The sequence below is a fragment of the Xiphophorus hellerii genome, chromosome 22 (assembly GCF_003331165.1).
Source record: "Xiphophorus hellerii strain 12219 chromosome 22, Xiphophorus_hellerii-4.1, whole genome shotgun sequence".
In the NCBI taxonomy this organism is placed as follows: Eukaryota; Metazoa; Chordata; class Actinopteri; order Cyprinodontiformes; family Poeciliidae; genus Xiphophorus; species Xiphophorus hellerii.
Window position 1 is genome coordinate 1,743,639 of NC_045693.1, and position 11,400 is coordinate 1,755,038.

The 11,400-nt window shown below is 44.2% G+C and overlaps 1 protein-coding gene across 1 annotated transcript in view; it reads left to right on the plus strand.

Moving 5' to 3' along the window:
* The window catches only part of slc30a6 (solute carrier family 30 member 6), a 53,464-nt gene extending 42,718 nt beyond the window's left edge, over positions 1 to 10,746 (plus strand). Inside the window, exons 11-15 of the mRNA XM_032552425.1 lie at positions 6,489 to 6,608; positions 6,679 to 6,781; positions 6,859 to 6,906; positions 8,336 to 8,404; positions 9,910 to 10,746. Of these exons, the coding sequence (XP_032408316.1) occupies positions 6,489 to 6,608; positions 6,679 to 6,781; positions 6,859 to 6,906; positions 8,336 to 8,404; positions 9,910 to 10,506 (937 nt within the window). The 3' untranslated portion in view covers positions 10,507 to 10,746. The remainder of the gene's footprint in view (positions 1 to 6,488; positions 6,609 to 6,678; positions 6,782 to 6,858; positions 6,907 to 8,335; positions 8,405 to 9,909) is intronic.
* Positions 10,747 to 11,400: the final 654 nt, after the last annotated feature.

Sequence of the window (11,400 nt, forward strand, 5' to 3'; positions counted from 1 at the left end):
CATCCTTTTTTATCTGGTTCAAACCTGCAGACACATAAACACGGCGGTGATTAGATCACATGTCTTCCATCACTTCCAGTTTCAGACTCTGGTCTTGTTTAGTGAACATTGACCTTCACAGCTGATTGGACCCAAACATTCAGCGTTTCTTTCCATCTAAATCTGGACTGTCCCACTGACCCAAAGTCCAGATCCTCCGCCGCTCGCGCTGTGATGATTATTACAACCCACAGCTCATCTGATGTATGTAATGGACACACACACTGAGGGTCAGCAGCTCATTTGGTGCAGGTTACACGGGGCGACAGCCTGCAGAGCTGTGCAACAGAGCTGAGCTCTGATTGGCTGTGAGGGCAGAAGTGAACAGGACGTCCCAACCTAGTTTCCACTCTTTAAATGTGTGTGGAGGATACACAGTGTTCCCGCTCGCCTTTGTGTGAGCGTTTTCTGGGTACTAGTGTGTGTTTGCGTATCTGTGTCGGCGTGTGTGTGTGTGTCGGGGTGTGTGTGTGAGTGTGTGTGTGCACAGAAAGGCTTTTCTCTGTGTGTTGCAGTGAGATGTCCCCATTCAACCCGAACACAGTCTGGGGGCCAACTGGGTTACGTAAAGCCTGCTGCTCTGTTGGCCTCACCAGCCACAAGCCTGAAATCTCTCTGCTCTGTGTGTGCACGTGGGCGTGCACGTGGGCGTGCACGTGGGAGTTGCTGTTGGGGAGGACAGAGACCAATTTAAAAAAGGAAACAAATGTTTTCTCTGGCAGGAATAAAAATAACGTCACACTCTGACAGTTCCTGCTAAAGAGTGGATGAAATGTTACATTTAGAGCTGATTAATTATTTCTCTGTAGCAGAAATATGAAACAACTTCCAACAATAAGAAAACACAAGTTCAGATAATAAAATCCAAACTAGAGCTGCAGACCTGTTGGTTAGAATCGAGGCCCACCTGGTCCTTCATGTCCAGTCAGTCGTCCAGACTGAATAAGATGCTAGCTTAGCATCAGGTTAGCATGGGGATGCTAAGTCCAACACGCTTAGGAAGCTTCAGATAAACAGTTTCATGATGGAACTGACTGAGTTAGAAAACCCAGTCCTGTTTGGACCTGTAGGTCAGCCGGGCTTCACAGCTGAAGCCTGAACAAGTCAAAGGAAGTTGGACTCTGATGCGTTAGCGTTGCGGCGCGAGACGGAGCGGCTTGGTAGCTTTGACCCTTCACCTCTCAGTGTTTTAGATTCCTCCACTGAGTTTTATACTTTTGGAGAAAATTAAAGTTTAGACTTTAATTACTTTAACTTTTATTCACCCTCCTTATATTTCTAGACTCTTGAAAATCACAGGTAAAAATCACCATAGCAACCAGTGACTCGGCACTCTGGTGCTAGCATGACTCTGCAGATTCTTCTTTCACTTGTTGGTCCTTCATAAGGCTGCTGGGTTTCTGCTCCGGCCTAATTAAATCACTGAACTCTGACTTCCTGTTGGACTCAGAAGGATCTGAGACTCCATCGGGTTTTTGTAGTCAGAATAATTTTGTAGTCAGAATAATTGTCCGGGTTCATAAATCCTCGACATGCCCAGATGTTCCTGGCTCAGGAGAAACATTCAGTCTGATTTCTTGGCTGCAGGTAGAATCTGGTTGAGCCCCACATTAGTTGTGTTTACACCTGTTGGAGCTGAACCACTTTAACAAGATGGACTAAAGAAGCTTATGTGTAATAAAGACCTTAGAATAAAGTCCTGGTTGCTCCAGCCTGCAGATCAATCTCTGCATAAACCAATCAGAATAATTCTTACTGACTTTAAGTTCTCCTTCGTTATGATGTCAGAACTCCTTAAACTGAATCAGTTTTGACGCTGCTGATTAGTTGCTGTGGAAACAGTGGATGGGATTATGAAGTGTTTGCCTTGGTTTTAATCCAGAGTCCACACACACACACACACACACACACACGGTTTTATATCAAATTATATCAGTTTGCAGCTGGGATTAAAGGATCATCAGGTTCGTCCACTTCCTCTCAGCGTTTGTGACCTGGTGGGTGGGTGCAGACTACTTCCTGCATTTCCTCATAATAAATCTTCATTTCTTAAAGAAAATCTGCAGATTAGATTGAATTTCCACCAACTGAAGATAAGGAGGATGTTGATGTTGGATTCTTGATTTAGGTCAAATGTTCCACCTTCTTTACAGGTAAATCAGCTTCCATTTTTACTGCATTTTTACCTGAGATGATTAAATTCCTCCGTCCCAACCTGGAGGAAACACTTTAACATTTCCTGGTCGAATTTAGGCCACAAATCAGAAGTTATTATGCTAAATGTTGATATTGTTGTTTTGAGACCATTTTCTAGGAATATAAATGTTAATATATTAATATATAAATGGTAATAATACCAGAACTTATTCTCATGACCATTTAACTCTGGAACTGGAAAACATTTTAAATATCCAAAATAAATAGAAACAAGAAATAAAATGAATTATGAAGCCTCTGTAAACAAACTGTCCTGTGGAAACCAAAACACCAAACGGACTTTAATCATCCAGGATTTGGTAGAAAGAGAAAAACGATCAATCATGGAAATGATTGAGTTTGTGTTAATTTATCATGTGATTAATTGATTTATTGCTTATTGTGACGGCCTAGTCAAATTTAATCATGTTTATACATTTTAAACCACAAAGTCAGCAGCAATGTAATATTTCACTGTAATTATGTAGTTAGCATTTATACTAGTAATTAGTTAATCTGAGTTTAACTAATTTAATCATTATTACACAGAATGAACTTCTGGATAAAAACATCAAATCTGCAAGCAGGAGAAACTTCAAACGTTTCTCTGGTTGATAAAAGTTACTGAGCGGATCCAGGTTTCTGGCTCAGCTTCTGGACCCGGTTCTGGCCCGGCTCTGGGCCTGGTTCTGGCCCTGGTTCTGATCCGGTTCTGGCCCGGCTCTGCCTGGTTCTGGCCCTGGTTCTGATCCGGTTCTGCCCGGTCTCAGACAGACGCTCCGTGTCCTGAGGTGAACAGGAACCTGCTCTCCTGATTCCCAGAACCGCCGTCCTTCTGCAGCGCCTCAATTATTCAGGAGCTGCTGGAAACCAGCAGGAAGAGCTGGAATGTTTATCCTCATCTTCCTCCTGCTTCCTCGTCTTCCTCGTCTTCCTCCTGCTTCCTCATCTTCCTCCTGCTTCCTCGTCTTCCTCCTGCTTCCTCGTCTTCCTCCTGCTTCCTCGTCTTCCTCGTCTTCCTCCTGCTTCCTCATCTTCCTCCTGCTTCCTCATCTTCCTCCTGCTTCCTTGTCTTCCTCCTGCTTCCTCGTCTTCCTCCTGCTTCCTCGTCTTCCTCCTGCTTCCTCGTCTTCCTCCTGCTTCCTCATCTTTCTCCTGCTTCCTCATCTTCCTCGTCTTCCTCCTGCTTCCTCATCTTCCTCCTGCTTCCTCGTCTTCCTCGTCTTCCTCCTGCTTCCTCATCTTCCTCCTGCTTCCTCATCTTCCTCCTGCTTCCTCATCTTTCTCCTGCTTCCTCATCTTCCTCGTCTTCCTCCTGCTTCCTCATCTTCCTCGTCTTCCTCCTGCTTCCTCGTCTTCCTCTCTCCGTCCAGCCAGAGGGCAGCGAGCATCACGGCGTGTTTTGACATTAATTATGTGCTAACATCCACGCCGCTGTTGTTACTAAACATCTAATGACAAACTCCTCGTGGCGCCGCGCTTCGCTTCGCTTCGCCTCGCTTCGCTTCGTGGTGACAACTCCACGCCTCCGACGGACGCCGCCCCGCAGCGCTGACTTTTGACGCGCCGGATATTCAGTCTGACACTCGGATGTTCCGCCTGCAGAGGTTTTCATTGACCCGTTAATCTGTTCCTGGAACACCGGGCCGGCGCTGTTTGGGTTTCTGGTTCTGGCAGCGGTTCTTCACCAGTTTCTGGTTCATTTACTCCGACTTTCTGAAGCTCAGACAGAACTTCTCTTGTTATTTTTGGACTAAAATTGATTTCTTTATGTAATTATTAGTAAAAAACTGTCTGAAAATACTCAGACTACAGAAGTTTCTAATTATTAAAGTCAGAATCTGTTAAAAGACCCAAACCAAGTTGATTAGATACCTGATGAAAATCTGAGGCCATGATGTTGACCTGCCTACTTCAGGTCGTAGACCGGGCCCTGGCCAGGTGGAGGAGTTTAAGTGTCTCAGGTTTTGTTTCTGACTGAGGGGAAACTGGAGCAGCAGATGGATGACGTGTTGGTGACGCGTCTGCAGTGATTGTGGTGAAAACAAAGGCAAAGCTCTCGGTTTCCTGATCAGTTCGTCCTCATCTGAGAGATTTGGCCAGTAGCAACAGGAAGTTTCTCAAATACTGAAGTTCAGTTTTTGATAATTATACTTTTTACTTTCACTTCATTTTATGGATGAAAGTCAAACTTTTTCTCTGTTTCTCTGTTTGTGTCAGTGGAGTAAATTAAAGTCACTGCAGTGAATTTCAATAGACGCTGATATGCAGTTTAAACCATTTTGTTCCCCACTGGGTGGTAATGGCGGCTGCGTCTCTCATCCATCCCTTTATCTGAACCAGCTTTAGGTGGCTGGAGTATAAAATGATTTTAGTTACTGATCTGACCTTTGTAGCTGAAATGTTCCTGATTTTTCCAGATGAAGTGCCTTGTAATTTTTAAGTTTTCAGTAGTTTCTCAGAAAACACATACTGCAGCACTTTAACTATTTGACAGCTACTTTTACTTTTACTTTAGTATTATTTGACCAGTGGATCAGAACTGAAGTAAAGAAACTCGTCACTTTGTCCACCAACATGTCTGAACTAGTGGCTGAAATGATTTAAATTTTACTGACAGCTTGTGGATGTTTGGTGTTTGTTTGCGTCCTGGTCTGTAGCTGTAAACCCAGCCCAGATCATCACTCCTCCACCACCGTGTTTTAACGCTCTGGTCGTATTCTAGGCCACATCCAGCTGGTTTTGTGTCACCAGTGGTGAAACCTGTTGGGTCTGATGACAGCAGCCACTGATGAGCGGCCGGTTCCTATTAGACGCCCATCAGTCACTTCCTGATTAAATCGACCCGACACCCCGTCACTCAGCCGCCACGGCTAAAAGCGTCCTGCTCACGTGATGCATCATGGGAACGTCCTCCCACGCCTCGTCTTCACGTGTCACGTCGCATTAAGACCAGAGTCCTGCCGAAGTGCCCTTCAGCCTGATCCCAAACCGTCCCCGGATCCACAGGTGGCAGAAAGCTGAACCTTTCTTCTTCTGCTGTTTCCCACCGGAGTTAGAACCGTTAGAACCGTTAGAACCGTTAGAACCGTTTCATCCTGTTTGTTTTTAGGATTTATCTGAATGTTTCTGCTGAGATGGAGAAATAAAAATGTTCATAACTCAGTTGTTTCAAACTGGTTTACTGGGTCCGTCCCAGTTAATGAGCCCTAAAGTCCATTAGTTCTGCTGGGATTGGTCCACGTTTTCATTTATCGGCCTTTTTCCAGAACCAGACGTCTCAGCTGGAGGCAGCAGGAACCCAACAGGAACCGGGTCCGGCTTTGTCCTGTCACTCCGGTCTGGTCAAACATTATAACAATAAACTTTATTCATCTTCCATTTAAAACAAAACAAGAACTTGATGTGTTTGTTGAAAGGAGATGAACTTTTTAGATAAAACAGAAAACCGTTTTTTCTTCAGGAGGTTTGGATCCGATGAGGCTGGTTCTGTTCTGCTTTAAATGTTTCTGTGAAGTTTTGACCCAGATGTTGAGAAGCTTTGTGAATCGATTAGGTTTCTGATGCCAATTAAAGCCTGAATTTGATCAGCTTATGAATGAATGTAAAAGTGAAATAATAACCTCTCTAGAAATTGGTTTATTTATGTTGTTATTGTCGGTTTGTTTAACCTCCATCACTTTGGGAAACTGGATCAGATTGTTCTGTTCTGGTTTTGGTAACAAAACTTTTCATTGTGTTTGTGAAACTTATAAATAAATAGAAAAATGTGGCAGAAACTTTACAACAGAACAATTCACAAGTTAAAAAGCTGACAGAAAGTTGGACTTTTCCACAGGTTGGTTTTGTTTTTTGCTCAGATTGTGACGAATTCTGTGAAATATAATCTGATTTAATCTGCTTTCATCTCCGTGTGAACAGCTGATAGATCTAATTATTGGTATTTATGTTCACTTTCACTCAGAAATTCACTTTTCTGTCAAATCACCTCAGAAACAAACACATTAATATTTATGACACATAAACAGATCAAAACTGGGCGGAGCTTCAGGTTTGAGCCTAAACTTAACATTTCTGGAGGACGAATTAAAAATGTTTTATGGACGTTTGGTCTGAAGCTGCTTTTCCAGTGATGAACATTTTCACCTTGCAGGATTCCAGCTGGAGCCGTTTAGGTCTGGATTCGGTTTGCTGGTTCAAACTGGAGCAGATCCCGTCTTTCATCCCGTTTCTGTTTCTCCGCTCGGTTCCAGTCTGTGCGGCGTCGTTCCGGGTCTCAGCAGCGTCCTGCTTCCTCGGATGAACCCGTTTGTCCTCATCAACCTGGCCGGAGCGACGTCCCTCTGCGTCACCTACATGCTGATAGAAATCAAGTAAGCACTCAGAGTCCCGCGTCCCACACCGTCTGGGTCCGTCTCACGCCGTCCTCCTCTCTGTGTCCAGTAACTACAACGCGGTGGACACGGCGTCGGCCGTCGCCATCGCCCTCATGACCTTTGGCACCATGTATCCCATGAGCGTCTACAGCGGCAAGGTGCTGCTGCAGGTCAGAGACGCCGCCGCTCATGTTTAGCCTCCATGTTGCTGTCGGGTGTCTCACTGCTGTCCTCCTGTCTCTCTCAGACCACGCCGTCACACATCATCGGCCAGCTGGACAAGCTTCTCAGAGAGGTCAGAGGTCATGTCTGAATGTTCCTATGACAGCTTGTACAACTATTCAAACCTCAAAGTTCTGAAAACACACAGCATGGTTGCATTTATTAAAGCTTAATCTGAAACACTGGGACGTTTCCTCCTGGTGTAAATCGTCAGATTAACGGATCATCATGCAGACGTGTTAAAACGATGCGCCAGAAAAACGTCTTGGATTGAACCCTTCACTTTAAACTCATCAGGATTTTATCTTTGGACGAAGTAGAAATAAAATTATTTTGCTACATTTATTGGTTTGGAGGCGTTTCAGACTGGGACTAGTTCAAACATTCGTTAGTTTTGCATCACAGCAGCAGAAACTGAGATATTCAGATCCAACCATTTATCCAGATTGGGTCATAATTATTAATAATAATAATATTAATAATAACAATAACTAAGAAATGTGAACGTTTGACCGTGGAGAGGTTTAGGATTTTGAGACAAAATGTTTAGATGCATATGTTTCACACATCGCCAAAGAATAAATGTCTTTAATAATCTGATAGAAGCAAGTACAGAAAGGGTCAAAGGTCAAATCCAGACTACTTGAAGAAAGTTTAGAGGAGAAGCTCTGAGTCCAGCAGATTCAGCCCAACGTCAGAGCGTAAAGCGCTCAACCCGACAGGTTAAAGGTTAAAGGTCAACAGGACAAACTGAATAAAGGACAAGATTCATGTTCAGCTGCATGTTTGGAGGAAACATCAATATTTACCAATAATATAAATCTCTTCCAACACCATAAAAACCGATGACACCACTGGCATTACTTCTCTGGTTCAGTTAAGCATCCCACAATCCTTTGCTGCATCATCATCAGTCACATGACCGACTCCCTCCACTTCAGAAACACAAACAGCAGCAAGATGGAAACAAACATCAGTTATTAAAATCAGCCTGGTTTTATGAATCAGAGCTGTACCGATGTTGGTGCTAAAATATAATATAATGTAATGTAATGTAATGTAATATATATATAATATATATTATATCTGTAGACTCTAAGAATTTTAGATTTATTTTCTTTCATCATGAGTTTCCAACCCAGTTGCTCCTAATCTGGGATAAATCAACACAAACAGCTGAAATGGTTTATTATTCATATAAAAATGTGCAGAGATTCATTGGCCAGTGACTATAAGCAATAAATCGGATGATAAATTAAAATGAACTCAATAATTTCCATTTGATTTATCGCTTTTCTCTTTCAGAAACTGAATGATGAAAGTTTTCCGTTTTGTTCTGTGGGTCTTTTTGAAGGACAGTTTTGTTTTCAGGAATTTCATAATTCATTTTATTTGTTGTTTCTTTATTTTGGATATTTAAAATGTCTTCCAGTTTATTGTAATTTAAAGTTTATTGATCTTTGTTTTAGAGACTCACATTGTTTCTGTTTGTGTCCACTCAGGTGTCGACCCTGGACGGCGTCCTGGAGGTCCGGAACGAGCATTTCTGGACCGTTGGGTTTGGGTCTCTGGTAGGTGGCTGTGATTGGACGGCTGGTGGGTCTGGGTGCTTTGTGATTGGTGGGCTGAGAGCGTCAGCGGTGGACACATCCAGGCGGGACGAGTCATTCATGCGGACCGTCCCTCTGCGCCGTCACCGCGCTGAGTCGGTTCTGACGTCGTCTTCCGGGTCCAGCTGGCCGGGGAGCGGGGAGACCCGGAGACAAAAGGTCCGATTACTCAGCAGAACCGCTCAGCTGGAGCCCATTTAACACACAGCACAGCTTTTCATGATATCAGGGATTCAGAACCTCCTGGTGGAACAATCCAGACTCTTATTTTATCATCTGAACTCTTTATTCATAAATGTTTTGTTGTTTTTAGGACCAAAAATATATTTTAGTGGTAAAGAAACGGGCGGCCATGATGGATTAATGTAAGGCAGGAATGTTTAGTTCTGAAATACTTTAGCAGTTGTTTTTATATAATACCTCAACAGAGAGAAACAATATTTATTTTCTTCAGTTTTTATTTACCATAAATTTGAAGTTTAAGAAAATATTTTGATTCTTTCATCAAACTTAATTTTTTTCTTTTGAAACCGAAAAGTAGAAATAAAAAAAACATAAAATAATTAGTCAGTTGACAGACTCTAAACAACAAACCCACACACTAAAATAAATCAAATAGATAAAAGAATATAAAATAAGTGAAATAATGCTGAGTACCAGACAAAGCTAAAGGATTTAATAAACACGCTACCAAAAGTCTTGGAACAAACTTTAAGAATGAAACATGCCTAATGTTATGTTAAGTTAATTAAATTCATGCTTATTGTGCATGAAGTTGACGGATGAAACTGACTGTAAATAAAAAATCCTCCAGATCTGTAGCAGTCAGACTCCCTGTCTGGGTTTGTTCATTCAGGATAAATTCAGGATTATTGCTGCAGAAAAACAACAAGATGAAGGAAAGTCCTTGTTGTGGAAACACTGAAAACAGCATCATGTGTAGAAGTGCCAGTAAAACTTCTACAATAACCTATGGCACAATAACCATGAATAAAAGCTGAAAGTCTCAGTTGAGTGTTGTTGTCCTGTGAGGTGCAGTTCCTCTGCCGGCCTGCAGGTGGCGCAGCCTGCAGTGTTTACCTTTGTTTTCCCTGCTGTGATGGTTTTTGGAGCTATCGCTGCCCCGCGGTGCTGCTTGTTGTCATGTGTGGATGTTTCTGCTCGCTGTTGGCCCAGCGCTAACGGAGCAGCTGTCCAAACCCATTTGACCCCCCTGACTGCACTCCTGCCCCCGGGGCCGCTCGCTCGCCCGCCCGCCTGCCCTCCCTCTCTCTCTGTGTCCTTTTCCACGTTTGATCGTCCTCATGAGGAGAGCGAGGCCGGGACACACACCGGCGTTTACTGTTTGGATCCACATCGACGTTCTCTTCGGACCCAAGCGTTGGCGCTGTCGGGTTGTCATGGGAACGAGCTGTTTCCTCAGTTCTGGCTGAATATCTCTGACCTCTGACCCTCTCTGTGCTCAGGCTGGCTCCGCCCACGTCCGGATCCGGCGGGACGCCAACGAGCAGCTGGTTCTGGCCCACGTCACCAACCGGCTGCTGCCCCTCGTCGCCACGCTGACCGTCCAGATCTTCAAGGACGACTGGACCCGCCCCCTGCTGAGCGGCGTGCTGTCCTCCCCGGCCGCCACGCCGCCGCTGCCGGTGGCCCCTGAAGGCTACGCCGCCTCCTTCCCTCCGGTTCTGTACGGCTCAGCGGGAGGCCAGGAGTTCGACCCGCTGACCTCCACGCCCTCCAAGCCCAGCAGCCCCCCGCCGGAGTTCTCCTTCGACACGCCGGGCCGGAACGTGGCGCCGCTGGTGCTGCCCGCCCCGGGCCAGCACGCCCACCGGCCCTTTGGAGGCCTGGGACTTTCCTACGGGGCGCCGCCGTACGCCGGGATGCTGGGGGCGGGGCCCGGGGCGGGGCGGGGCCTGGCAGTGCCGGGCCTCGGCGCCGGGTTTGGACTCCCCTCCTCCCACAGTTACAGGACTGCCTTTGCTGGCTCAACGCCGCCACTCCGGTTTGGAACCAGCAACCCTGCTGCGCCTCAGTCCCAGTACAGACACTATCAGCCCTGACTGACTCAGAACCTCATCCAGACACGTTGAGGGGAAACTGAACGTGTCTGGATGGAGAGAAACATTCAGGATTATTTATTCAGACGGAAACGGGACCAGCAGCGTTCGGCCGTTAGCCGTTAGCCGTTAGCATCGGTTCGTAACGGGAACCACTGGGAGGAAAAACCAGTGTGGGTGTGACTGTAACGGTTCAAGCATCATATAAATGCTTAATTCTAAATAAAATCGTTTTATTTTGAAGGAGTTGATTTAATCCTGAGATCCTGGAAGGAAAATCAGAAATGAAATGAGATGAAACTCATGTTACAAACTTCTAATAAACCATCAGATTCCTTTAAACTCCATTTAATTAATGTTTCAAATCAGAAACGTTCATTAAGTTGATCACAAACATTTTTCAACTGAAACAGAACAAAGTGAACAAATCAAACATTTTAATAAATATTTGGTTAATTTTGTAAAAGAAACATTTTAACTCATTAATCCCAGTTTTCATTATTATTAGTCCCAATTTTTATCTTTAAACTTCTGCAACAGTAATTTTATATTTACTGTTGCAGTAATTTAATTCAAGTTTTGCGCCAGGACTGGAATCTATTTATGTATTTCTCTTCTTCTACCTTTAATTGTTTCTATTTTACAGATTATTTTATCTGAAACTATTAAAAAGTGTCTGCTGATTAAAAACAGTTTGATGGTTTAACTTTGGTTTGCGGATGATGAGGATGATGAAGACTTCAGGTGATGATTTAATTCTCCTTTAACTGAACGGCCGCCAGAGGGCAGTAGTGAGTCATCAGGAAGTAACTGAATCGTCCAACAGTGAAAATCACCTCAGACTGTCGGCGCATTCTAGATGTACATTTCTTTAGCTTTAATTAGTTTTTATTGTTT